Source organism: Penicillium angulare (genome assembly GCF_028827245.1).
Source record: "Penicillium angulare strain IBT 27051 chromosome Unknown utg000009l_segment0_segment0, whole genome shotgun sequence".
In the NCBI taxonomy this organism is placed as follows: Eukaryota; Fungi; Ascomycota; class Eurotiomycetes; order Eurotiales; family Aspergillaceae; genus Penicillium; species Penicillium angulare.
The window spans coordinates 585121-613005 of NW_026623168.1; the positions used below are offsets into that span (position 1 = coordinate 585121).

General features: G+C 44.3%; 11 protein-coding genes across 11 annotated transcripts; 8 read left to right on the forward strand and 3 right to left on the reverse strand.

The window, feature by feature from the left end:
- Positions 1-3631: 3631 nt before the first annotated feature.
- N7478_011775 (uncharacterized protein) lies at positions 3632-4145 on the reverse strand (the record flags this gene model as incomplete). Its single annotated transcript, XM_056927989.1, has 2 exons — positions 3632-3758; positions 3829-4145. The coding sequence occupies 2 exons, from the start codon at positions 4143-4145 to the stop codon at positions 3632-3634; spliced, it is 444 nt and encodes a 147-aa protein (XP_056773716.1).
- Positions 4146-8408: 4263 nt separating this feature from the next.
- N7478_011776 (uncharacterized protein) lies at positions 8409-8618 on the reverse strand (the record flags this gene model as incomplete). The annotated part of the gene is made up of 1 exon (XM_056927990.1): positions 8409-8618. The coding sequence occupies one exon, from the start codon at positions 8616-8618 to the stop codon at positions 8409-8411; it is 210 nt and encodes a 69-aa protein (XP_056773717.1).
- A 491-nt stretch (positions 8619-9109) lies between these two features.
- On the forward strand, positions 9110-9913 carry N7478_011777 (cysteine hydrolase family protein; the record flags this gene model as incomplete). Its single annotated transcript, XM_056927991.1, has 4 exons — positions 9110-9459; positions 9518-9637; positions 9695-9715; positions 9778-9913. The coding sequence occupies 4 exons, from the start codon at positions 9110-9112 to the stop codon at positions 9911-9913; spliced, it is 627 nt and encodes a 208-aa protein (XP_056773718.1).
- A 1067-nt stretch (positions 9914-10980) lies between these two features.
- On the forward strand, positions 10981-11580 carry N7478_011778 (putative isochorismatase family hydrolase; the record flags this gene model as incomplete). Its single annotated transcript, XM_056927992.1, has 1 exon — positions 10981-11580. The coding sequence occupies one exon, from the start codon at positions 10981-10983 to the stop codon at positions 11578-11580; it is 600 nt and encodes a 199-aa protein (XP_056773719.1).
- A 292-nt stretch (positions 11581-11872) lies between these two features.
- N7478_011779 (uncharacterized protein) lies at positions 11873-13369 on the reverse strand (the record flags this gene model as incomplete). The annotated part of the gene is made up of 5 exons (XM_056927993.1): positions 11873-12436; positions 12488-12790; positions 12847-12956; positions 13016-13078; positions 13324-13369. The coding sequence occupies 5 exons, from the start codon at positions 13367-13369 to the stop codon at positions 11873-11875; spliced, it is 1086 nt and encodes a 361-aa protein (XP_056773720.1).
- Positions 13370-16273: 2904 nt separating this feature from the next.
- Positions 16274-17145, forward strand: N7478_011780 (uncharacterized protein; the record flags this gene model as incomplete). The annotated part of the gene is made up of 2 exons (XM_056927994.1): positions 16274-16591; positions 16795-17145. 2 exons carry the CDS (start codon positions 16274-16276, stop codon positions 17143-17145), a joined length of 669 nt encoding a protein of 222 aa, XP_056773721.1.
- A 382-nt stretch (positions 17146-17527) lies between these two features.
- N7478_011781 (uncharacterized protein) lies at positions 17528-18154 on the forward strand (the record flags this gene model as incomplete). The annotated part of the gene is made up of 1 exon (XM_056927995.1): positions 17528-18154. One exon carries the CDS (start codon positions 17528-17530, stop codon positions 18152-18154), a length of 627 nt encoding a protein of 208 aa, XP_056773722.1.
- A 989-nt stretch (positions 18155-19143) lies between these two features.
- Positions 19144-20855, forward strand: N7478_011782 (uncharacterized protein; the record flags this gene model as incomplete). The annotated part of the gene is made up of 4 exons (XM_056927996.1): positions 19144-19254; positions 19325-20448; positions 20509-20617; positions 20670-20855. 4 exons carry the CDS (start codon positions 19144-19146, stop codon positions 20853-20855), a joined length of 1530 nt encoding a protein of 509 aa, XP_056773723.1.
- A 647-nt stretch (positions 20856-21502) lies between these two features.
- On the forward strand, positions 21503-22275 carry N7478_011783 (uncharacterized protein; the record flags this gene model as incomplete). Its single annotated transcript, XM_056927997.1, has 6 exons — positions 21503-21529; positions 21588-21643; positions 21856-21897; positions 21951-22023; positions 22097-22137; positions 22206-22275. 6 exons carry the CDS (start codon positions 21503-21505, stop codon positions 22273-22275), a joined length of 309 nt encoding a protein of 102 aa, XP_056773724.1.
- A 1151-nt stretch (positions 22276-23426) lies between these two features.
- N7478_011784 (uncharacterized protein) lies at positions 23427-24047 on the forward strand (the record flags this gene model as incomplete). The annotated part of the gene is made up of 1 exon (XM_056927998.1): positions 23427-24047. The coding sequence occupies one exon, from the start codon at positions 23427-23429 to the stop codon at positions 24045-24047; it is 621 nt and encodes a 206-aa protein (XP_056773725.1).
- Positions 24048-25782: 1735 nt separating this feature from the next.
- N7478_011785 (fungal specific transcription factor domain-containing protein) lies at positions 25783-27565 on the forward strand (the record flags this gene model as incomplete). The annotated part of the gene is made up of 3 exons (XM_056927999.1): positions 25783-25994; positions 26048-27068; positions 27272-27565. 3 exons carry the CDS (start codon positions 25783-25785, stop codon positions 27563-27565), a joined length of 1527 nt encoding a protein of 508 aa, XP_056773726.1.
- Between the last annotated feature and the right edge of the window lie 320 nt (positions 27566-27885).

Here is a 27885-nt window from a genome sequence, read left to right on the forward strand (position 1 = left end):
GGAAATCAACACGGGGTTTGCATCAACGTGGTGTCACGCCAGAGGATAGTTCCCGGAACGTTCAATAATCCGCATGTAAGCAGATATATGTTATCTATTTTGAGCCCGGGGTCTGTTAGGGCTCGATTTAATATAAATCACGCCATGATAGGTGGGCCTTATCGTTGCAGAACTTCGGTGATCTGCCCTAATCCCGGTGTCATACAAAGCTTCCCGTATTGTTCCGCCCAAATCCCGATATCAATTCAATCCCTCAATCCCGATAAAAATGGTCAGTCGCCATGCTGACGGGAATAGGAGAATCGCCTTGTTCGATTTTTATTGCATTCCATAGATTTCGCATCTTTCTCAATGAGATTCAACTAGACAATTGCATATGGCCAATCGCCGCTCGCGGCCTCCTTCTAGACACAGGTAAATGTCTTAGCTAGATAATCTTGCATGTACGCTGCCATCTTCTAGCTCCATATTACACGATGTTTTGGCTCTTCAGCCATTTTCTACTCACTGACCCGGATTCAAGTCATCACATATGAAGCATCTACAAACCTCGAAAGATATTGGATTTGCCTTACGACCTACATCCTGTTACACTCCACATGTTCTACCATCAACATGCCCAAAGGAACGCAAAATCGAATAACCTAATGCCTAAAGAGGTCAATCTGGAAGCTTGTAAATTGACTATCGACCCTTTGACTAACCTTGGAATGAAAGTAGGCATATAGTAAATCTTTCCAAAGTTAAAGTGGAAGGCCAAAGGGAGGTTTGATATTGAGGAACGTTCTCTATTAAACAGCCTCTCCCACTACTCTTCAACTTCCATTCCTTTTTTTCACCTTTACGTCTTGTGCGGTGAGCTCAGCTCCGGCCAGCGTAAGCGTGCTGTGCCAACGCGTCGCCGCAACGCGAAGGCAAGCCTTGTTTTGAACCCGCTTGTCTCCCTCCACTTCGAGTGTTAGAAATCTGGCAATCAAGCGGTCTGTCGAGCAGCACTAACACCCAATATAGTGTGAGACTCCCGCTACCCCCACCTCTGCTGACCCGGACTGTTGAGGCCTGCAGTAAGACATACCTTAAACTGCCTTTCACTACCCGTCCTTTCAACCTATCCTTCTGATAGGATGGGGTGATTGGGTGCAAGATCTAAGGCTATAGTTGTGCATAGCTGTATGTTTGCTAGTAGCCTGAGCCTTTTGGATAGTTTTTCCAGTTTATAAAAACCCTGGATTTGCTAGATTGAATAGATCATGATTCTTCCTCTTCTTTTCCCCCTCCATAGTAGTAACCATAAGAGATTACAAAGCCCTTTCTCTCCCTCTGAATCATTAAATTTCATCAAGTTCCACCAAGAATTGTACCTCAATGCACTAGATCTTGTATTGGAATCTTCTTTTTGACAAGGATACTATACCTTACCTGATTTGACAACTGCGCAGAAGGTCAACTGGACTTTTCAGCATTTTCTTTATTGACATTTCATCAACATGGCGGATCAAGCACAAACTCAGCAAAATCTGCCCTCGGACAACAATAACTGACATGAAGATGATGCGTCGTCATCGATCAAGCTGTCGGCCTTCCGGAATTCGGAACATTCTATCTTTACAAGATTACCCCGCCTCTGAAACAGAGAGAGGAATTGGACATGTGGATTTACAAGGTTGAAACGGTCTTGAAAAGCCATAACTTGTAAAATCACATTAAGAAATTGATCCCCTGGCCGAACAGAAGAGATCCGAACAGTCAGAAATGAAATACACTTTCGAAGCAAGTGCGCGCAGCTGGCTAACCGTGGGTCAGATGAGCTTTTCTCCTCTACCAACATACTCTGTCTTAAATTAAACCGTCCGATTACACCGGAACTCCTCTACCTTACACTAAGAAGGCACCTACCAGCAACATGGTATCTACGCCAGACTACACAGCACGCGTAGTTCTCGATGCTTTTTACGAAGCAGATCGGTCATATGGAACTCAGGCCATTCTACTGGGATGTGGCTGCAGTCAATGCAGCGCTGGCGCATTAGTATAGAATAAGGATTGATAGGCTCTATACTCAATACAATCCTCACCGTACTTTGGACAAGTAGAGCGAATTCATCCTTGTGATTTTCGGGAATGGCCCGAGATTAAAGACAAAATTACTAGGAAGCAGAGGACCATTAACATGCTTTACTGATGCCTAATATGCTCCATGACTTAGAAAGTATCGTTGTTTTAATGCCATTCAATCCCATTGGTGCACTTTGTCCGTTCATTCGATGACTATAAGAATAATTATGCCTTAGAAGGAAACAGAGACCAATGGTTATAATTGGAGTACCATGTTCTGTCTGAAAGTACCAGACATCTTGGCCTCTGCACATAGTCACGAACTCAATAGAGCCTTTTTAAGGATCATGTGATCCCATGGAGCCAGAATTAATTCATCGGTTCATTTTCTCTTTCTCTCTTCTTCATCCCTCTGTCACTTTTGTCTAGCTTCATTAATCGTAATACTTCTCTTGTATGTCGATGTCATCAGCAGGTCCTGTTATCTCAAGAAGCTTTCTATCCTCATCCGAAAAATCCCGCATGCAACGAGCCAAAATGCCACATCTAACCTCCCTACCGCTCGAATACTAGACATCATTGTCAGCCAGGTAATTGAGAGCACATATTTCACACGCAAATCCGATCTTAAAAAGCCTCTCTGGGGTCTCTAAAACCTTGTATTATATCACAACTCCGCATCTATAGAAGTCCCTTGTCTTTTCTATGCGGGAATTGTCACTATCAAGTTTGTGAATCCAGATGGAATCTGTCAGATGGGATCGGCTGAGATAAACGTGAGAACTTGGATTTCGGGCTCCAGTGCATTACAAGAGGACAAACCATTGTGTTCAACTGACCCTGAAGAAGCTCCTTAGTGAAATGAAAGCCAATCCAAAAAATGAGAATCATGAACGAGAATGGTCTGAAGCGAAAAGCAAAGCCCTTCGTGCTTATATTAGATAGGCAAAAACCAGCTTCAAACAAAGGTAATTTCTGTTTGCTCTGTCTCCTTTATTTTGGAGCCCCAATTGGTCCTCGATGGGCTCTTAAGGTTAACCCAGATCGTGCCGAAGTCGAGGCTGAACCTTGGAAGAACATTACGTCGCTGCTTACTCTCTTTGAGCTACTATCACGAGATATTTTCTAAAAAAGCCAATCCCAAGCCCCAGCCTAAGAAGAATGTAGGTAAATTGACATAAGGTTCCCGGGAGCAAGTCTCTGATCCATGGTAAACTTCTTTTTTTCTTCGCTTGATTTTATTGTATTGCAGAATCTTAGCATCCAGAACTTATCATAATCTACCTTACGAGACTTATAGTGGTCCAGACATAATATATCTTGTCCGCAGAGGATCCATCAGAAATGGCTAGTGATCAGCGTACATACTAACTAGAAACCGCTAGTGACTTCATATCTAGTTGAAATACTAGTTACAGCAAAAAATCGGGTGTCTGAGAGCTTCAAACCCTGCTACATGATCGATTGAGTCTAAACTAATCTATCTACAACTTGGACCGATTGACGGCAAAATGAAAGACGATCTTCAATATTCACCAGAGAAAATATCGATGAAACATCTAGACACCATTCTCCCTTAGGCACCCGTTTCCGCACCTGGGAAGAGCTCGCTCTCCTCAGAGGTGTAGTCGGTGGTAGTCCCCTCGGAGCTGGATACAAGGTCGACAACCCCCATGCTGTTCTGGACTCCCTGAACATTGCCACTATGTCTTATTAGCGAAGCCCAATATCTTCGCACTCGTTTGGCTAGCTAGATAAACAAAATTGACTTACGCTGCGTTCGTGGTGACATACTCGACTGCGATGTTTGCAGTCTTATCACTAGTGCGCTCGTAGGTGAATCGGACGTTCTGGTTCTTGCAAGGCGTGTACGACTGTACGGTTGGCGGACGACCGGAGCCAGGCGCGTTCGCGTACGTGCAGTTCGTGGTGACACCGGAATTGGGGTTTTCAAAAGTGAATCCAACCTGGCTAATGCCTTGGGCAGAAGTCGAGTCGACTTCCTTCAGGTCCCGAACTTGCCATGGTTGGGTGGCTGCAAATGCAGTCGCCGCGAGGCTGGAAAGGATAATGGTGGAGGCTGCTTTCATCTTGGGAGGGCGATATTGATCGAGGATTTGCTGATTCAAACACAACAGATTTGATAGGAACTTGAGGGTTGCTGCTGATGCGCAGGCCCATCACCTTTATATATCTATCCCACTGGATACTTTCCAAGTGTTCTGAGACAACACAACGAACGTCAAGGGCCTAAACCCGCATTAGCTGCTGCACGTCTGACCGCTGCGATGTCTCGGATAACTTCCGCAAGATTGGATATAGACCAATAAAGGGTCAATTCCTGACTCCGTACGGAGGTCCCTTTCAAAAGTTCTACAGCTTTTGCTTTTCCAATATTACTAGCTCAGTGTAATAATACGTATTATAATTTACTCACCGCCCCCTCTCAACCTACCCCATCGTTATAATAGTGGGCGTCGGTGGTAGATGTGGATAAGGAAGGGCTGGGGGTGGCAGAATTACACCGTATGGGTATTACACGCTAGTCTATTTTGGGAATGATACATTCTTCGAAAGCAACGACTGTAGAACTTGTGAAAGGGACCTCCGTAGATCCCTTTGATTTCGGCCTTAGAAGCTGTGGTATGTGGAATTTAAAGCAGTGGACAGTAAACTTTTCCGAACTTTTCGGCTTCTTTCCAGGCTCAATGTGCCCCTTGGCGGTATGTTATGTGAATCCACAGTAACGATATAAAAAGAAGGACCAATTTCCCAACTTGGAAATCCCTTCGATAATTTCCGACCGCATGGACAAAGCTTGTATCCAAAATAGTCCCAGCCGCAAGTTGTCGCAGTCGTATTTCAACACTAACCAGGGGGTTATTACGAGGATTACGTCTCTCTCAAACGTCACCCTCACACGTCACCGGTGGAGAGATTCTGGTGGGCAACAAGGACCATTCTTAAAAGATTTAGTTATACGGAGTACAAATACACAGATGACAGCGGCCTCGACTATTGACCAATAAGGGCGCTCTCCTCCTCAACCCCCAATTGGCTCTCCTTCCAGATTGTTGCGGTAAAAGCAGAGTTCCTTGATTTTGCACCACTTTACGGATTACCTGCTTTACAGCCACGGTCTAGTTTCATATTACGCGTGCATTTACTCAAGCGGGAGATTTGCATAAGGCGAGGGTGGACCCATAGATGGCGGTTTTCAGGGGAGTTGACTAGGTTGGCGCCGATCGCCCCCGCAGTTCATTAGTTATCGGCTTTCGGTTATATCCTGTTAGTCTGACTATATTAGTCCCACTTATGTAGCTATCGGCGTTTGGTCAGTACTCCGTAAAATCATCACTTATAACCTGTGTCTGCAATAAGCTACCTCTTCCTAATATGTAAGTCTGGTGTCTCACCTGGCGTCCGACCAATATATCGGCATTTTGATCATCAGGTGGGGTCGCTATCGCAACTGCGGCCAGGAAAAGAAAACAATGTGGACTAGCCCTGCATATATAGAAGAAAAATGAAGTCTCAAGCCGAGGGGTTTGTTTGTATCTGGAATATGCAGAACACTAAAACTGACTAGCTAAAAGCCGCTGGTGACTGGACTACTAGAATAACGCAGCAGAAAGTTAAGACCTATGGATGAATTAACGACAATTACTGTGCTACAGCCCGAAATGCGATTTTATGCCAATATCATGGCGCAACCTGTTAACTAGCATTCTGTACTTCAGCCGTTGAGCCTGCCTGGAATGTTTGGATGTTGGGATTCAGTCGTGTCATTAAAAAGACATTGCTATCATGTTCCTGACAAAATTATAGGGATCTCTCGGGGGGGGCTATTTCTCTGGCGAGACCGTTGCTGGCGGTGTATTGATTTATTCTGTTCTCCTGGATGTTTGCCGGGATAGTAGCATTCACCAATACTTTGGCGCCCATGGTAAACATGGAAAACATATAGGAGGAGTGCTGAAGCAGTGACTGGTCTTCTGAGGGCTGGTGAAAGTTAAAGATATATATATATTTAAAACAAAACAAATTATATCACGAGACTGGCTGGACTTTGTATTTAACATTCTATCTATCGTGAGGCTTTTGAGATATATCGCTCTCTGTTTGTGCCGGCTTTATTCTGCAACCCATGTAGGCCACAGCAGGTTAATGAATTCTGCTGCTACTACTATATCTACTAATGTATAATTTTATTAAAAGTTATAAACTTTATATCTAGAAGATATTAAATATCTATAAAGATTTTTTATTTAGTATAGATAATATTTAAATTAATCTTATTACAAGTATTTTATAACTTTCTTAGACTATAAATCATATTATCTAATCTATCTATAAAAAATCTTATCTTACTTAGAATAAAATAGAGAAATCTTTATATTTATATCTTAAAGATCTCTTAGATATTGTCACGGGATTCCTGAATCCCCTCGGGTACGACTCGGGTACGATTCATGGCCGCTCCGCGGGCGAATCTACCTCGATACACCCGCTTATGCATGACGGCCCTAAGCCCTAGCAATATAAAAACGCACGAACAGTAGCTACGATTCTTGTTCGACAAGAATCAGTCTATGTATTAACTGTTCTATTTGATCTCTACTATCTGATATCCTTGCCTAGTCACAGGTCTCTAGCCTGACAACTTAGTAACCATTACAGATATAAAGTTCTTTATTAGATATAGTAATATAAACTTTTATCTATCTATTAATCAAGATACTTACTATAGAAGTAATAGAATAAAGTCTTTATTCTATATTACTTTTATCTTATTGATAAAAAGCTTTTCTTAATATTCTATAAATTAGAGAGCTAATATATCTATTATAATATTAAGTATGTCACTAGAATTTATATAAAGGATAATAAAAAAAGCCTTACACTAATAGATATAGTTAACTATACTCCCTAATTTTAGGACTAAAAAGAAGAGATCTATTAGCTTATTATTATAATTAAACTTAACTAATTAATTATAAAAGACTATAGTAGAGAAATAGTATTATTAATATTGAAAGATATATAGAAAATAAGTAACTATAAAGAAAGAAAATATAAAGATCTTGAGAAATAATCTAAATATTAGAGTAATAAAAAATATAAATTAATATATAAATCTTAAGAAAATAAGAGAAAAAATATATATAGAGAAATATGTATTAATTTATTATAATAAGCGGAAGTTATTATTATCTCTATATTAAAAGCTAAGCTTCCAATCTTTAGAAGAAACTAGACGAAAGGAGGGAAACGATAGTAATGTACTTTAAACATAAATACTATTGAAAAAAGGGCTTATAATCTCTAGAGAGGAAGCTATAGAACGATCACAGAGAGATGATAATATTATGTAGGCTATGGAGAGAGAGATGATAGAGGATGTGTGGGTTACCTGGGCGGTGAGCCCTACTATCTGTCTAGAGTTAGTTTCCCTCCTAGGATATATCGGATGCCGGATGACCGAGAGTCTTCATGTAATTAAATTGGAAAATCCCAAAGCTATTCATATAGGTTATGTGTTAAACGCAAGTAAGTGTGCGAGGATCACTTGGAGCCACGTATGAAATCCACCATTGGGCGTTGGATCAAGTAAGGCTATCAATCCGTACAAATGAGATGGGGCCAGCGGATTCGAATGTATGAACGTCGAAGGGTGGGAAATGGACTTGGAACGAGTTTTATCCTATTCATTGCAATAATTATTATTATACCCATGATGGACATGACACTTAACCCGACTTGAGAGCGAGAGTATTTAGGCATTCCATTTGTAAATTGTTAAGGTTGACGTCAAAGGGTTAGGCAGATAAAGAATAATGATATTGGATAGAGTTCTTTAAAGTTATACAGAAACTAATCCTTGGAAGTCTACTACGTCCAAGCGTTCATACATTTTATACCAACCAGGGTTCGTGTGCTTCACGTGAGAGGTCCGGGGCTGGAACCCTCGGTAAGCCATGTGCCCCTTCTAATATCAACATGCGTCATTCGTTGATCTTTTCTTTGGAATATCAATATGCATGCATACGGTAACGCTTGAATATAAACATGCATGTATGCCGTAACATAAATCTAGAAAAGATTAGGATCTGGAATGGTTCAAGTTAGCTTCAATAAACGTAAACCAAATCGACAAGATAAGAAAAATTATGATATTGAAGGATCTATATGAAGCATATATGACAAGAAAGGGGCAATGCCGCACCGTACAGGATATGCCAAAAGGGGTATCACCGAGTACTAATGGGGTTCATTGAGAACATTTGAAGCGACATGTCTCTTTTCATGTTTTGGATAGTTCCACAGGCCGCCTCTTTCAAAATATTGCTGCCTCACCATCCCATAGATATGGCCGTACTGCGCACGGAGTGTGGCTTCCCTTGTGACTCCTCTCGAGGATATGCCGGTGCGTAATGATCGTCGACTGGTGACTGTACTTCGCGCTCTCGGTCCTTCGTCCGTGGGCCGAAGAGTTGATTACCAATTTGCTGGTTATCGCGAAGGCAAGAAATACTAGCACGGCTTAGAGCAAAATTGGTCATCATTATTTGTGTGGAGCCAATCAAAATCGCTAACCTAAATATGAAGTGGAGCCGACGCCAAAGTAACTTTCCTCAACAACAACAGACCGGAAGTTGGGCTCTTGGGCCTCTCGGTCAGTTGTCGGTAGGAGGGCTGATTACAAATTTGCAAGTGTGACATAGGTAAGTATTTATGTGGAAGGATTTGGAATGAAATTGGTCATCGTATTGGGTCTTTCGGCCCTGTTGCCGATTGCGATGACTCACCACTTGCTCGGTGGGTTTCAACATTGTCACGAGCGACGGATGAGCTGATTTCGGCGGTTCCGGTCCTCTGTTCGCATGGTAGTTGAATACCAATTTACCGGGCGTACGTACAATTATGATCATCATGATGGTACATACGAGGGTATAAAAGATCCTCGCCATCCAGTTGTAGTGCTTATATTCATTTCTACTCAGAGTTTTGCATACCCATCAGATTATCATTCAAGTACTATATTTCCCAAATCATGTCGTCAGTTCCCGCCATCCTGCTCATTGATCCGCTCAATGACTTCGTGCACAAAGATGGCAAGCTGTATCCTGCTGTCAAAGAGAGTATCGAAGCAAGCGACAGTCTGGCAAACATGAAAAGACTCGTTGATGAAGCCAGGAGATTGAAGATACCAATTTTCTATGGACTTCATCAACCTTACAAGGAAGGGAACTACGATGGGTGGAGACACATGACAAAGGCGCACCACGGTCTCAAACGCCTTGAAGCATTCAAGCAGGGCAGTTGGGGCGGCGAGATCCACTCTGATCTACTCCCAGACGCCGGGAATGGAGACGTGGTGGTTTCCAGACATTGGAATAGCAGGTAATTCAAAAGTGGTAGTTCTAGAAATTTCCCCACATCTAACATAGACTCATGGAAGCTCCTTCGCGAATACCGACCTCGATTACCAACTGAAGCAGAGAGGCATCACTCACGTCATCTGCGCGGGAATGGTTGCGAACACCTGCCTTGAAGCAACTGCTCGCTTTGCGCTGGAATTGTAAGTTTATTGGCGACAGTTTTGATGACATCCCATTTATTGACGGTTGGAATGCAGGGGTTACGAAGTAACTTTAATGTAAGTGAATAACTTGAAGCTTCAAGACGTCTTACAGCAGCAGCAACTGACTATAATTTTAGCAAGGATGCCACGGCGGGATTCAGCACGGAGCTCAAGGATGCTGCGACGGAAATCGTTTGGCCCACGCTTGTGGAAAGTGTGCTAACAGTGGATCAATGGGCGGCCGAAGCAAAGACGAAAGACGCTTCTCTCTAGGTTGTCCACGTTTTCTCTAGTTAGAGAATGTCAGGACCTAATCCCTCTCTCTACCTGGAATTTGAAATTTGAAATGCGTAGAATTGCCTACCAGAAGAATTTTATATAAATCATAAATTTGAGACTTCGGAATTCTAGAAACTAGCCTTAGGTATATAGTCACAGAAATGATATTTTACTATTATTTTTTATATGTTTTTTTCCTGTTTGTCTTTGTTTTTCTACCTTAAAGATAATAAATCTTAAGTATTATTTGTCCTACCTTTCTTTCCTCTCTGTTGTTATATAAAACGGCGAATATAGTATATATACTAAATAAAAAGTAAGTAACAAAGGGTACTTACTATAGACTTAATATAATTTGAAAAGTAGGCTAAAATATCTTTTTATCACTTAGCTTAATTCTTTTATCTAAGTCTAGTTTGTGATTTAAATATTTTAATATAGTATATAAGTATCCCCTTTTTCGATACATACTAATAAATCTTAGTATAGAAATATAAGGGATCAATCATATCTTCCACAAAAATGTTCACAATGAGAGTTCCATGACTGGTAAATCTGTTAGTACCCTAAAAAAACCGACATCCGTTCAAAATATCAAGGTCGAGTTCGGAGCCAAATAAGTTCAGTATAACACCTTATAAAGCCTACCCTTGTCCTAGGAAATGTTAACAGTAATTCTGAATGAACCAATCAAATGCTTCATCTTGAGTGGAGCGCCATCATTGTCGTTGAAAGGACGCGAAGAGCTCAAGAGTTCAGGTTACTTCTATATTGAATAAGATTTGAAAATCTGTCGAATTTGCTTCTCAAATATCAATCAGGACAAAGAGTCCGTTCCAATTAAAAGTGAGGTTTGCAGGGTCAGCATAAAACAAGACATCCATGATTAATCCCACCGGCATCCCACATCCCACATCGCCCATCCCACCGGATTAGAAATTCCAATGCATAATGACATAAAGCCAATAATTGAGTACTTAAAGGTCGCGATTTCTTAATCAAATTGTGTCTTCCAACTACCAAGTCTCATACAATTTCTTTAATCAGAATTTCACCACGCAATGTCTTCTACTGCAAACTCGTTTCGCACTATCATCGGTGTCCCCCCATCGACTGCTTCCGTCCAAGACTCCACACTCATCGTTGTCGACGCTCAAAATGAATATGCCTCAGGCCACTTAAAGGTCAAAGGCGTTGAGCAGAGCCGCAGAGTGATCTCAGGTCTTCTGTCTCGCTACCGACAGAGCGCCATCAAGAAAAATATCGTTCACGTTGTCCACGAGGTTCCAGCAGGAGCCCCAGTCTTCACCCCAAATACGGCTTTGGCAGAGGAATTCAAAGAACTCACCCCTGAGTCTGGAGAGAAAATCGTTACTAAGCACTTCCCAAGTTCTTTTGCTCAGACCGATCTCGATGATTATCTTAAGGAATTGGGGGATGTAGGAAAGAAGATTGTGCTAGTTGGATATATGGCTCATGTGTGCATATCGACAACCGCAAGAGCTGGAAGTGAGCTTGGATACGATGTCCTCATTGTGAAGGATGCCGTGGGTGATCGTGATATCCCTGGAGTGGATGGAGAGCGCCTTACATCTGTTGTTTTGAGTGAGCTTGCGGATGCATTCGGAAGTGTCGTTTCTGCGAAAGACATCAGCTCATAGATCCAAGTGATCATCGCAATTTTTGTTTAATCATACAATAAGGCAAATCGTAAAGAGTAATTAGGTATTGCTAACTTGAATAGCTTCTATATCTTCGAGCTCCTGATGTATCTAAATTATATCATTGACATCACATTTCTTCTTACAAATGAGACTATCGGCCTCGCCTTAATAAACTACTAGTAGTAGTAGTATCTGACATCGGAAAATAGTTACAAAGATGAATGGATGCCTATAGAAAATCAGTTCCCCCGAAGTGTTGGTATATAGTATTGATGTCCGGCCGAAATGATCAAAGCCACCACCTCTCACTTCCAGACTCCAGTGTTTTCGCAGACGTTGAAATCCAGTTCTGCGGGGTATAAATATCGAGTCTCTCACGATTACCGTCAAGTTTCAGTAGTCGGGCCAATTCCTGATTAGACTCGGCTTCCCAAAGGTGCCGACTATTCGGTACAGGAAATTGTAAATCCGAAAGCTGAAGCAGCCGGCACTCATTGTTGTTGGAGTCTTCGCTTTTGCATAAAGTCGAGACCTTGTAAATTGCAAGTCCCAAGCGTGACATTTCTTCCATACCAACCCAGATACATGCCATGGGTGTATCGCCCTCGTATCTTTCTAGCATATCGGGGTAGTGGAAGACCTTGTTGCGCAGACAAACTTGGACGAGTGCAGAAAGGATTTGATGATCAGATGATGAAAGCGATAGGCCCAGTCTTAGAGATCGATTGTTGCTGTTTTGAACGAGGGAGAAGATAAGATATAGCAGAATACCCTGGTAGGTAGCAATGGGACACTTGGAGACTAGGCCATCCCCTTCATTACCGGTTCGTGGTAGTGGATTCTCCCATTCAACCTGGTCTGTCAGTAAATCTCAAATTGAAAGTGCAGTAGGCGCTCAGCGTACCATTTGATCGCGGATACAGAATCCTAATCTGTCGTGCAGATCAACAGCGGCTTGCTGCGCAGATGGCTTGTCGCTCACCCATAGTCCAATTATCATGACTGCCTGAACAAGTAAAGGTGGCTCATCCGGTATGCTGAAGGTCGCATGGTGCAAAATTGGCCAATGTTGATGAAAATGGGAGAAGTAAAGCTCAACATAGTGTTTAACCTCGCTGTCCCGATCTTCAAGAACCGTAGAATCCGGGCCAGGTTGAATGGCCTCCTCATCCGCCGACGAGACGGAGATTGTAGATGTAGATATAGGCTGCGGCAAATCGCATTCATATCCTTTTGTACGACAGTTGAGGCAGGGTGCCCCACCACTGCATCGCGTCTTTGATGAGCGACAAGACTGGCAAGCTGTGGGTGATCGTGTGGAGTGGAATTCGGGAATGGAGTGGTCCTGGCGGACATGACGTCGTAGTGAGTCCCTATTAAAGTTTTAGCAAATTTGCGACGCATTGCAAAGGATCATAAGATGAAACCTCACCCCCGAGAAAAAGTTCGATCACAGATCGGACAAACGCATATTTGGCCACCGGTATGTTTTGCTCTATGTCGGGTCAAGTGTTCTCTCCGCTTGTAGCTCGACGTGCACCCAGGGAAGTTACACGAAAAGCGCTGTTGAGAATTCGTGGACGGAGTCATAATAGCATGTAGGTCTTATTCAAGGATACCATCTTTTACTGGAAGATTCGCAATATTGAAGCATATTGCTAACAAAGTGTCGCTAGCCTCGTTGTCGATGAGATGCCGGCGGGATGAGAAACTCTGTCTTCGTTCAGCCGACTGACCAACCGGTGGGATAGGTGGGGCGTTCACCCCGCACAGTCAAGAATGTCATTTGATGATGGCAATCGTCGCTCCAGGCCCGGGAGTTCCGAGAATATTTCGGAGCAGAGAGCTTAATCGAGAACAGGGTCAAGTGTGATGAATTGAAGCGGTGAACAATTCACTCACATTCTCCTCGGATCATCCAATTGCGATCATTTCTTTTCATGATGTGGAGACAAGAGCAGGTCTCGATTGTACATGTGGGTCAACCGGATGGTCCCTGGGCAAATTATACAAAGTGCGGAGACGTTAGTCGCAAAATTAGAAGACAACATTATCACCTGGCGTTAGATTATCAAGTTAATTTCCATTCACTCTGTCTCTATCAAGACATCAATTGATTCTGATTGACCTACGATTTCTATACTGCTGTTGTGGTATTTTATCTCGCTCTTGTCTTTTTCATGATCATCAAAATGAAGTGTTTCTCTGTGAAGGACGCTCCAATGGGTTTTTGATACGACAGACATGGTCACCTCATGGGATAAAAAATCATCCTGACAGCGGGGGTGGTGAAAAGGAATGCCCGGTATTCAAAGTCGAGCATCGCCGTAAGACTTAAGCCGTGCTGCACGCAGGGGAGGAAGATACTACATGATACTATGGTAAGATTTCGGATGCCTTGAAGGACCTTTATGTACTCATGCTTTACGAATATACAGTTTCTGCAGGGTCCTTCGTCCCTTTACTCGTGGACTTTGCAAGAGACTGTCTTTCATGTTGGTCAACCATTTCTCTCTCCAACTCTGTTGTCGCGTGAGCACAAAGAAAAGGCACTTGGCCAGCAAGAAAGAAAGAAATAAGTTGTCAGATAGACATATTTTGGGATTTCTCAAACTTTTACGTGCCAGTGAGTAGAGAATGACAGACAGAAAACCAAGAAAGAAATTGTCAAATTTCAATTTTCCACAGAAGTTTGTTTTTGGTCCCAATGGCTAAGTTTATCGCTGCAACCCTCCAGGACCCAGGGTCATATTTCAACGAGTTGAATTCATTCTTTCAATTTTTATAGAGCAACTTTTGTTAAATAAAAATAGATCCTCAGCTCCTATGATATGGAACATAATGAACCTACGGATGGCCACCAAGGAAATGGTGATCCGTAAAGAAGACAAGGAAACTTCACGTATCAAGTTCTTTGAGAGATAAAGTACTATACTGTGTCTTAATTGCATATTACCTTTTTGTCTCCTACATATATCCACCCGAAAGTCCTAATCAACCCATACCACCAGTATCCTCAAAATGTTCCACAGATTTCTCTCAGAAAATACTAGTACAGTAGCGACCGCTATTGCCTTACATGCCAAACAACACAAAGCAGGTCTTTAAAACCCTTATCACATGATACACTAGTCCGTTTATGATTAATCCTGTATGCAAGGGTACGTTCCAGTGGTGAATTGTAAGACTAGGAAGGAGTATATAACTCACTAATGTGTTTATACATATACTTTTACAGGTCCTAAGATACTAAGCCCGCGGCAAGATGCCCATTAAATTTTCATATGACACTGTATAGGAATCTCAAGGATGGTATACGCGCAAGGCATGGCCATAGGCTGGTTCACGGAGGTGGGCCGGGTTTAGGTGTATAGGTGCCGAGCTAGATCACTCAATGGGATAGGGGTCATAGTGCCGAGGATGAACCTCTTACTACGGTAGGCTGGAACGGCTATGAACCTAATGACTGGCCAGTGCCAACTGGGAATTCTCTTCGACACTACGCAGGACATTACCAATTCTGGCAATCCCGTTCTGCGTTAGTGCTTACGTCTTACCACTTCCAGATCAGCGAGTAGGCTAGGCACTTGCTAATTACTGCGGTGAGCGACCAAGTTAATCAAGGAGTCTCTACTAATAGGACTACTCCCGGCTTTTGAGAGGCTTACGTATTCTACAGGCCACATAGGCGTTGGCACGGGTCGCAGGAGGTGCTAGGGCGCGACACTACATAAATCAAGCCATAACCCATAAATGTCAGCTTTGTACAACATCTTCCTACTCTTCACGCGTTTCTGAAATAAATCGCCACTTACTCACATCATGGTCGAGACTCCAGTAGATTCGAATTCATATGATGGTAGCTGTCACTGTGGTCAGGTCACCTTCACGGCGCAACTATCTTCGCCTATGGAAGAGCAGACTCTTAAAACATGCAATTGTACAGACTGCCCCTTTAGAAAACAAGCAGGTGGATGAATGAGTGCTTATATACTTTCCCATATGGGCTCAATTTGTAGCACCAATGGCTATGTCCTTGTAAATACCCCAAAAAAAAAATTACTTTCCATAATAGCGACCATGCTGTTAAGGTCGGGACCATGTCTTCCTAGCCGTCTTATCTGATCATCCAGTTCTTATAGCAACTAACAGCTGAGGTTAGGAATACCGTTTCGGAACTATGAAATATCCCCACGGCTTTTGTCCCAATTGTGGGACTAGTGTTTATGCTCGAGCCGAAGAAGGAGAACTCAAGGGTATTATGGCTATCAACGTGAGTTTTTTTACATGCTGGCTTGCCTGTCTTTAATTGGCTCATAAGAATGCAGGGACGAACCCTGAAGAATGTCGATGTCAGCACATTGAAGATTGAGCAACACGATGGGAAGAGAATCAATGCCATCTAGAGAGCTAGATGGGCTTGAGCAAGCATGTTTAGTCAGTTAGAACATAGGTTTTAGGTACTAGTCGCCTATTTTGCCGTTTTCATTGATTAATATTAATTTGCGTGCAACGGAGCTGATTGATTCTGCCTTTTTCTTTACTATGCATTTCTTGTCTCTCCGCTTCATCGTTTCAGGGCATGCACGCACCTTCTAGTAAGATATAAATAGATTAACCACACGCTATTCGTATATGGACTAGCGTATCACATGATTAGGTTTTGAAATAGTTTGTCAGTATTTCCGACATGGAAGACGATGGCGGTCGCTACTGTACTAAGATGGCGAAAGATTCGCCACTTTTACGTCCACTTTGGAAAGATTCCGTGCCACGGCACCAGCAAACAGCAGGCGCAAGAAAAAGGAAGGTAGTGATGTGGGAAGACAAGAAGAGAGAGAAGTTAAAGAAGAATCCAGGGGAAGAACAAGGTGAGCAAGATATTAATCGCGAGGAGTCTGCAGAGGCTCAAGAGCCCCAAAAGCCTCAAGAGGTCCAAGAGGCCCAGGGCGAAGATAAAGACATCTCGGCGCCATCTCCAGTAGTCGAAACAGACGATGATGACCCGGTCAAGATGTATAAAGATATCACAGGGGATTTTGAGCCGATTGGTTCTCATCGAATATGACCAAAACAAGATCCACCCATCACATTCGTAGAGGATATACCCCCTTCTGGGAATGGGACTTTGATGAGCTAGATCTTCATGCAAGGTAGGTAAAAATCCATACATGAAGAATTGAGTGAAACTGAGAATTTTTCCATAGCTAGATTCCAGGAAATATCGAAAGATGCAAAGAACGCATTGAGACCGGCATTCTGCCAGACATTTTTGAGAGAAGACTAAGCAAGTTCATTGAAAGGCAGGAGCATGCCGAGGTAATCCAGGAGTTGGAGCCAGACCTCAGTTTGGAGATCGTTACTCGACTCGTTGCATTGAAGGAGATGGAAGAGTACTATCAGGACGTACAGGATGACTATACAGACGAAGAGCTACCGACGGATCCAAAAGACCGATGGAGGGAGGGAAAGCGTCGTGACTGGACAGATAACTGTCTACTGAACATGCAGGGATTAATTTCCGCCTACAGAAATGGCGAGCTTCAGCATCATGATACGTGATTTTTATCAATGGAATAACTTGTATAGCTGATAATATTTTGAGCGTAGCTCGGTGCACCCTGGGGTACCTATACCAAGGTGGTCCAAACAATTCCACCAATACCTAACCAGGGCCGTGGTATGAGTCAACCTCATGTATGTCAAACTAAAATTCTTCGTCTAACATATTCCCAAATTTATACTGACTGAGGTCATCGCTCAGGTATATTTTGGCATAAGGGTCCCTGGAAGCGAGCAGTGGGTAACCTTGGAGTTTCTAGATGACACTGGGGCTACCGCTCCTATGATCTCTCTAGATGATATAGATACAATTACTACAGTTTGCGGTAAAGAACTGTTTCACTTAGGCGGAGAAATAGCAAAGGAAGCGCTGGGACTATCTATGTTCGGACACAGGTTTGCTCTTGAGGTTGCAGTCGTCAACAATCTCGAGGATAGAATACCGATGACAAGATGGGTAAGGACCATCTTCTTCGCTGTGGACGCTTATGCGAATGATGATGAAGAGCATAAGGACGCAAAGCCTCCGCGATTAAGTGGATCCTGGTGGCGACATATGCTGTATACTGCTACAGCACCCGATAATAATCGAAATTTGTATGTTGGAACCACTAAGCAAGAAGTGATCAATTTACTCCCTGATGTAGATCACACCAAAGCTAAGCCACCATATTCTGAGCAGGCAATCCTAGGTACTGAGCAACTATTTAATCCCCACGAAAGTAAAAGAGAACGAGAAGAAGAGTCGGAGGAAATGCCAGAGTCCAAGAAAGCCAAGGGATTCGATGTGTCGGCGAATTTTGGGGAAATCGAAGAAGAAAAGCCACACTCACCAAGCTATACGCGATATCTGGCATGGTTAGAGAAGCACAATGGAGAGTATTCAGACGATGAACCATCAATTCCGACATGGGATGATTGGCAAATGCACCGACTGGATCAGAAGTATTGGACAACGGAGACAGAGGGGAAACTACGACGACCGTCATTGGAACATTATTATGCGTAGGTTCTGAAACAAAGTATCAGCAGAGAAGCGGAAGCGGCATCTCAAGGTAAAGCTCCCCCTCCTCGCATTGAACGGACCATGGCAGGGTTTAGATGGTATCAATCAGATCAGAACAACTGGACGCGTGATTCGTGAATATCTAGTATGTAGATCCAGGACATTGGTGTGATTTTCTAGGTCTTGAAACGTTAGACATGTGATATAACTAGCAGTAGTATAGTGAACTTGCTTTGATTGTGTTATGATCCATTCTTTTGTTTTTGTTTTTATTTGTATTTTTTATTTTTTGCCAAATTCAAGTGCAGTGGTTCATAGTAGTTCTTTCCTGCCTATTTTCTACACAGCAAGATGTAGAAAATAAGCGTTGCAATTAAAAATAGAAATGGACGGGGCTACTACTAAGTTAAACTAGTGTTAGTAGAATTCTATATATCGGCATCCTAGGCTTTTGACTTCACAGATAGTATGCAGGTGCCCACCGGTATGCAGGTGCCCACCGGTATGTATTAGTAGCTTCAAAGTTCCAAGCTGGATAATAAAATTAGAGCTCTCATATAAGCTGAGAATGAATGAGGACCACTCCACTCCCAGTTTATCCCCATATTAAAGTTGTCATGTTGTCATGTTGTCATGTTCTCGGTTTTCGTGGACCAAAAGATCGACATGAAACGAGTGGAGCTGTAGTCTTGGCTATATTATTTCCACATTCATATAGACACGCACATACGTAATGTGTTCCGCAGTGACATCTCATTGAACCTCCGTGGTCATAGCTTAGATGGGGCCACCGTGGCTGTATACGTACGTGGCAATATCTCCTGTTTCGTTTACCCGTGTTGACCGCATTCTTCTCCTGGAGACAACCGCGGCACGCCTATCCCACAAACCTTCCCCCTTGAACAACTTTGCACCTTGCATCTCGTCGACTTTTCCTTCTCCTCTTTGCTTTAGCAACGGAAAGGAAGCCTCCCTCGAGGCATTAATCGACAATGGCCGCCAAAGGCCCCGAGCTGACCAGCGATATCAACTTCATCGAAACCCCTGCAGCTAAGCCTGCTCAGATGGAAACCGGTGAAGATTGTGGAATTAAATTGACCAACGTGAGTAGAGTACCTGGAATATCGTCTCGAGATCTCAATTGAGCTCCTGCTAACAAATTGTACCTTGTAGTCTGCCGCAATCCACAATGCTCCTCTTCCTGCCGATGGCCCTGGTAACGAAGGCTTCTCCAACATCCTGTTAGGAGCTGCTATCATTGCTCCCCCCGGCTTCATCATGTGGCTCTTCGGTGCTGGTTGGAAAACCTTCACCTTCTTCCTCCTCGTTACCGTCCTCCCCGTTCTCGTCGCATTCTGGACCTACCACTCCACCTTCAGCGCCCGTACCAACGAAAAAGTCAAGCTCCCCGGCCGTCCCATCGAGTATTACCTGACCTTCAAGCGTGAGGAGGACAAGGCCAAGTACAATGGCCGCAACAAGGTTCCCCTCCAGGCTCTCGCTGAGATGTACCTGGACGGCAACGTGGATTTCAACGGCGACATCCTCGAGGTCCTGGAATACCGTCACGACTGGGCCAACTTCTCCTTCACCCTGGACCTGTTCAAGTTCATCGTGTTCACCTTCTTCGTTGATGTTATCTTCCACACCAAGGCTCAGGATGAGGAACAGATTCGTCCCAACTACGACCGCGGTAACGACCACTACGCTTGGTTCCTTGGTCCCCGTATGATCTACACCTCCGGCGTTATCTCCGACACCGAGAAGGAGGAAACCCTCGAGGAAATGCAGGATAACAAGATGGCTGTTGTTTGTGAGAAGATCGAGCTGAAGAAGGGCGAGACTATGCTGGACATCGGTTGTGGCTGGGGTACTCTTGCTCGCTTCGCTAGTTTGAACTACGGCGCTAGCGTCACTGGACTTACTATTGCCGAGAACCAGACTGCTTGGGGTAACGATGCTCTTCGTGAAGCTGGTATCTCCGACCAGCAAAGTCGCATTCTCTGCATGGACTACCGTGATATTCCCCGCACCAAGTATGACAAGATCACTCAGCTTGAGATGGGTGAGCACGTTGGTATTCGCAAGCTCACTACTTTCTTCCGTCAATGCTATGATATGCTGAACGACGATGGTTCCATGTATGTCCAGCTCTCTGGTCTGCGTCAGGCTTGGCAATACGAGGACTTCATCTGGGGATTGTACCTGAACAAGTACATCTTCCGTGGTGCCGATGCTTCTACTCCTCTCTGGTACTATGTTAAGTGTTTGGAACAAGCTGGATTTGAAATCAAGGGGTAAGTACACAAGACAGCAAGGCCTCTCGCCACCCTCAAGCGATACTAATACCTTAATAGAATCGATACCGTCGGTGTTCACTACTCCGGTACCCTCTGGAGATGGTACCGTAACTGGGTCGGAAACTTCGAGGCCATCAACGCCAAGTACGGCAAGAGATGGTACAGAGTATGTTTGAATACCCTTCACTCCCATTCCCTCCCATTCTAACCATTCACAGATCTGGGAACTCTTCCTCGCTTGGTCTGTTATCGCCTCTCGCGAAGGTATGGCCACCTGCTACCAGATGGTGGTTGTTAAGAACCTGAACTCCACCCACCGTGTCAACGGTATTGCCTCTCAATTCGGTCTCGCTGGTGCTCTCGCCGCCAGCAAGGCCGCCGGCAAGAACCGTCTGCCCCAATAAATGACCTGAAACACGGAAACGTATTTCTATTTCCATTTCAGACACATGGGAGATGCAAGTATATCCCGGATATACATGTATGAGCTGACTTGAGGCCGTGACGGACGCGGTATGACGGATCTTCGATGACGGACGATGTTATGAAGAATAGAGGATTGACATTGACTGTCTAGCTAGAAATAGCTCTACAGTCTTTTAAAAAAAAGGCAAAATAGAGTTATTTATTTTATTTTACTATTGGCCCACAAGATTGGTCAAATGAAACACATTTCTTTTAGGGATTTGACTCCGTTCTGCTCCGTAATTCGCCATTCATTCCATGCAAAGATACGAAATAGATGCCGTGCTACTAACCGGTTCAATGCCTAGCGCTCTGAATCCCTGCATAAAAGCTCGAATCAGGTAACCGACCAGGATATTATACGGTGTGGCTTGCAACCGCACCGTTACGCCATGGATGCACTAGGCCAAGAAACGTGGCAGTCGGAGGGGGAGAGGGGGCGTTCTATTGAAGCAGGCCGAGACTTAAATTCTTTGGTACTTGAACCGTGCTTTACAGCCCCTAGACGGTCATCTCCGCTGTTTAGCCTCTTTTGCTTTAACTATCTCCCCCTGGCCTTAATATTGTGGCCACACCTTCGATCGATATGGCTGATGAAAAACCTATTACTGTGGTATGACTCGTTTGGTGGGAGGTTTGGTTTGGAAGATTATGTTCTAATGGGAGCTTAGGATCCGGACTATTATGTTAGTAGGGGCGATGAGTACAAGAGGGGCGATTTTGAGTCGTGAGTATAGGCCATTCGCAAGTTATGCTGTGTGATAAGGGGGTTTTCCGGATCCTGACCTGTTGCAGCGATAGTACAACATCTCTTTCTTCATCAATATATAAAGGGGTAATGGAAAATGGGCGACGGTATCAAACCATGAGGGAGGGAGAATATTGGTATTGGTGTTCCTTGTTTGTCTGTTGAAAATGCCGAATTTAACGCCGAGGTAGGAGCCCTGCCGATGAGAAGCAGTTCGAGAGTTACGAAGCAGGGTATGTGATATTGCTATGAGTAAAACTACCGAATGGGCTGCTAATTATCGCAGTCACTTGGTTAATGTTGTACTTGATTCTGATACCCCGAATCCGCTTTTCCAAGCACCTGTAAAGAACCCAAAGGTGTGTCATTGTCCAATAGAGTTATAACGCGGAAGAACTCGAAGATGGTTGATTATTTGCTTGCCGAACATAGAATATTTTAGACATGGGGACAAGACATGGAAGTTGGGCAGTGTAAGTCGTATGACACGGTTCAATAGCAACCTGCCATTGCATTGGGGTGAGGATTAACCTGAAATTAGTGATGCTGCCGATATGTTCCCAGAGAGTGAGATATCATCAAGCTCCATCCATGGCTTGAATCCCGCCTGAAAACGTCAACAGCAATCTCTAGCCAGGAGGATGGATCGAACAACTAGAAGGAAGTCCACGCGGCCTTATTCGGTATGCGCTAAGCTCGCAGGTTTATCGGGATTCGGTTCTGGTGATCAATTTAAACGTACGCGGAGAAGCCATACGGAGTCACCTAGCTGAGAAATCGACTCCTATGCATGGATTAATGAGCATGCCTGATGTTCGTCACGAAAACGGCCCCGATGATCCCAGGCTATTGGGATGGGGCGTGCGTGTCTGTATTAGTTCCACGGTTTCGCTGAGCGGATGAAAGTTGATTTTAGCTAGACCCTGTGGTGCAGAGTGGTAATCTAGCCAGATAGTGAAATTCAATTTAATTCAATTTTCTGCTTTATCTGGTTCATCTGGTCAATGCAGAAACCCATCCGAGACGAGGGGGCGGAGGAAGGTTCCACTTGAACCCTGAGCTATCCTGAGCCTCAATGGCTGGTTGTGTTCAGGGGCTAATTTGACCTCGCCAAGAAAACACTCTCTCCTTATTGAAGGCATTTGCTACCGACCGGAGCGGAGCACATCTCATTATAAGCTCTCCAGGCTCCGTAGAGAGCTGGCCTCTTCACAAAGTAGTGGAGTTTGCACCCCGGGCGCAATAATCAACAAACCCACATCCACATCCACATCCACATCCACGAACACGAGAAAGCGGGATTCGCGTGATACCACCACATCTGGCTGCCCATCCTTGGCGGGCTTTTCGAATGCATTTGGAGTATTCAATCAAGCCACCACAATGTAGAGCATAATACGAATAGGGCGCTAGTGCAGGGTAGAGTGCATTGGCTGAAATGAGCCACAACACAGGTGCAACGTTCAAGAATCTCGTCTCACCTCGCCAAGTTCTGCCTACGGAGTGTTTCCAGGGAACTTCCAGATAAAAGTGGGTAAATTCTAAGTTTAGTCACAGATCAGCCTCCTAACTGGAGGCTCGAGACATTAGCGACAAGGCTAGGACCCGCTCAGCATCTAGTTTTTACCCAAAACAACAAATGTGCTAATCACCTTAAATTCATTAGTCTCGCTTTGCCAGAAATTAAAAATAAAACCCCCGGTTCGTCCCTGATTCATGCTCAGGGAATCTCCCCATTCTTCTTCACATCCCCACAATCACAATGTCATCCCAACCATTTAACTCCGACCCGACCGTGGAGATGGACAGAACAAAACAACCCAAACCAAAACGGCCGATGTCCCACTGGTGGCCGGTAGGCACATTCTGTGCTGCTGTGACCCTTTTTATTATTGGCGGCGCACTCGCTGGCGCTTACTACCGCAAAGGACACTGTCAACACAATGATCACTGGAACAGCTGGGACGATGACTATGACGACGACTACGAGGACTGCAAAGGACCCAAGCCCATGCTATACGCCTCCGGTGCTCTTCTTCTCATTGCGCTTTTTGTCGGTCTGCTAGCTGTTATTTTGTTTATTGTGTGGCTTATTCGAAGGAGAAGAGCGCAACAAACTTTCTACCAATCCACCCCGCTGAACGACTATGGGCAATACCCTCAACCGATGTATCCTCAGCAATACGACCCTTACGCTCCTCCTTTTGCTCAAAAGTCCCCAGGCTATCCTCCACAGCCTGCGCCGTATGACGCGCCGCCTCAGCCTCAAACGGAGACTTCCCAGCCCGCAAACGAACAACCCCACAATAATAACAACAATAATCCCTTCGAACTTCATCAAGAAGGCCACAAGTATGGCGCGCCGCCAGCAAGCTACCACTGAAAACCTCCGCCTTTATACGAATAAATATTTTCCGCGAATGATATCAAAATTTATGACTAGGAAGATGTTGATCTGAGCGAAGGTCGGGAAGTATGCCGGTGTTGAGTATCCGAAGGTGAAGGGCATTTACGACGCGACAGAACGTTGCTGGAATCTCCATAAGACATTCAACTTCTCACCAATATCCCGATTCTTGATCCGGAATTCTTTTTTTTTTTCTAGTTTACTTAAACAATCCATGGCTCTCCATCCTTCCATACCGTGTTCTTGTGTATCACTATCTTTAATCCGGGTATTGAGAAACGTATGTCACTAGAAATTACCATCCGTGACAACATTCTCTGTATGTCCAGCGCCTAGTATAGCGCAAGGATTTTTCCTCATTCAGATTCCCAGTCTTTTTCAGCGGTTTCAATCAGCGCATAATTATAAGATAATACACGCCTCCTTCTGCATCCCAAATGACGCAGGCCACGCCGCGATGGGGCAAATGGGGGCGTACGAAGATCCCAGAGACATATAACAAGTTATCGATTCGATAATCGAGGCAATTTGATCGCAAAGGAATGCCGCTTCCTCAACAAGAAAAGAATCCTTGTCATCAGATAACTGCAGCAGGCCGTTCAAAATAAGAGCGAGCGAGATGGACCTATCGCATCCTGCCTGCGCGGTGAGAAACGGCGCCAACTTGCAAACAAACCCGGCAGTTTTCACGACATTGCAATGCAAAGCATGAACTCATTTAAGAGAGCTATTGGTGGGTAGACTCCGACTCCTAGGTGTGCCCGTGATATGGATATAAGCTGGCTCATTCATCCGTATGAGATTGTATATCCCTAAAGCTCACTAGACCGGATAGAGGACTATATTATACTAATTATAAAATTGTATCATGTACCTTAGGATAGACTTATAAAGCTGAAGGTAAGTTACAAAGGAAGGAAGAAAAGAAGGAAATATAATCTATTAGTCGTGATGTACACCTCGACATAGGCTCGTATAGTATCTGACTAAAATTATCTAGTTACTGCCCAATTAGACAAGCGGCAATATATCTCTTTATAGAATCAAAGTATAATCTTCAATCTCTTGGAGTCTTCCTCCCTGGTGTTGGCGTACTGTTCAGGTTGCCGCCGCTTTTATGAGGGCGCTCAGACCCAGGCTCACTGAGTAAGCGGCTCATCATAGGAAGATAAGCGGCTTCCCGTACTTAATTCCCTTATCTTCGTCGCTGCTCCCCCTCCTCTACAATCCCGATATGACTTCTTTTCGTCGGTTCAACTGAAAGATCGCACCCCAATACACGCCGTGTTCCCTTACTGATGCCGTACTAGTGATGGCAATAATTTAGGCGGGCCGCCTATCTCGACTCCAGCCAACATAAGCCATCAATCGACTATCAATCAACTTGAGAAACACCGGTATAATGAACGCGTGTCTACAATGTCGTCGAGTGAAAATGAAATGCATCCCGAGCGCGCAATCCGTTGCATGTGAACGCTGCGCGCGCAAATCAATTGAATGCATCTTTGAGCCTCACCGTCGAGGCCGAAGGCCCGGAACAAGGTGAGTCGAGGTATTAATGCAGGCACGGATCAAGCATTCCCAACTAATCGTTCCAAGAGTATCAAAGCGAAAATCGGGGACACCGAGATGCAACTTGTCAAGTGAATTGCGACCCAAGAGGACAGCAGTTCCAGAGGAAGATGTCCCCATTTTCGAACCGCCGCCCCCAATGTCACGGTCAACTAATGGCTCAGATGGGTTACAGCCTTCTGGTGTGTTCAATCATGAGGCCATGAAGGGGCGATTCTCCCTGCGATATATTCTTGGCTCGGGAGAAAATGAAAGACCGGAGCAGCATGAAGGCGACCACAGCGGCTCGCCCGACGATCCGATCCGTTTGGGTCTGATCAACATCTCTATTGCCCAGTGTTTATTTGATCAGTGAGTAGGACTTGGCGTCAAGAAAATCCAACGAAATTTAACAATATGAATAGCTTCATCACCGTCTTCAATACCTATATTTCTCAGCTTGACCCTGCCTTGCATACCTTTTCATACGTGCGCCGGAAATCGTCATTTTTGCTTAGTACAATTCTCGCAAGCTCGGCAAGGGCTTTCAACCCAACTTTCTATCCGAGACTTCACGAACATGCCGAATCTTTATTGGCAAAGATTTTTCTAAGTGGCATGAAATCTACGGAAATAGCTCAGGGGATTCTCATTCTAACGTATTGGAAGGAGCCTCGCGATACACGGGCCTGGGTCCTACTTGGTTACGTGATCAGAATGTGTACAGACATGGGATGGCATAAGTTTCTTCCTTCTCAATATCAAAATCACTCAATGAGCGAAAGCGAAAGCGAAAGGCGAGAAACTCGAGATAAAGAAAGAACTTGGTTTCTTTTGTTCGTTTACGACCGGAGGTATGCTGATCGCTTCAAGCCAGATGTGAAGGGGGTTGACACAGAATACAGCATGAGTCTACAGACAGGCAGACCTTGGATGATTGAGCGTGACGAATTCATTGAGTCGATAGAGACATGGTGCAACGATCCGCTCGCGACCAGGCATGACCCTCTCCTGGGAGCATTTGTTACCTTGAGGATATTGACCTCCGAAGCAGTCAGATTATTAAATCCCCAAGGCTGGGAAGGCAAAAGAGCCAAAATGCAAGGAATTGAATTGCAGTTGGACTTTATTAATACGCGCATGAGGAAGTGGGAAAAGCAATGGACTCAAAAGATCAAGGCCTTATCAAGCAGTGAAGAAAACTGTCACGAATTCTTGATACGCTTTTATGGATCTCATATAAAACTTCAGCTCTCTTCGTTACCACTGCAAGTGATGCTGAGTTCTGGTGCTTCTGAGGCTTCACTTGACTTGGGAACATTCTGGATGGCATACTCGAGTGCGCTATCAATGCTCAAGCTCATATCAGACTTCTCGGCACATATTTACTTTGTTCAGGACTCGATACATGTGATGAATGCATATAGCGGTGCATTCCTCGTGAAGGTCAGTATTTTGCCCGTCTACTAACAAGGTTGATTTCCTATTTCTGCGTGGCATAGACTGACCATCATGAAAATCAGTTAGCTCACGCCGTACCCGGAACAATTGCGAAACAGATAAGACCTGAGATAATAAAAGCAATTCGAGAAGCAACCGAGGCCTTTTCCAGCCAAGGAGCACCCAATGGGTCTACTTGTGTTCTACAGGCCCAATTCCTAGGCAATATTGCGGCAAGACTATCTGAAATGGATATTCCGAGACAAAATGACCCCCTTCTTACAGATTTGAATATTTTCAATAGAAGACTTGATAGTGTTGAAACCCCGATCCGTGACGGTCGGTTTCTAAAGAACGGCACACAGGAAGCCTCCCAACAACGTGATGTGACAGCGGCAGAAGCATCGCTTCAAGAGCCAGAAACCTTTATGAGTGACGAGTATTGGGCAAATGTGTTTGCAACTGCTGGGTTCAATATTGACGACGGAATATTCCTAGCTTAGCGTACAGAATTGTAATTTAGATGCTCAACGCTTATCAAAGTTTATCCAAATCAAAGCTCCAGATATCTCAATCTCACGTAGATTATAGATATTGACTCCATGGAATGACATTTAGCCTCCTCGGACCATCTCGGGGTTTTAGGATATGTGCGCGGGGTTCCCCACTGATAATAGCCTGGACCGGCCCGCAGTGGCAAATACCGGCGAATTCTGAGCGTAGAATGCCGGTGGATCAGATGCCTTCCGGGGTACGATAAGGCTAGCGCCCGCTCTTGAAACGACACGACAAATGTTCCGACCATTGGAAGGCGGCCATTGTA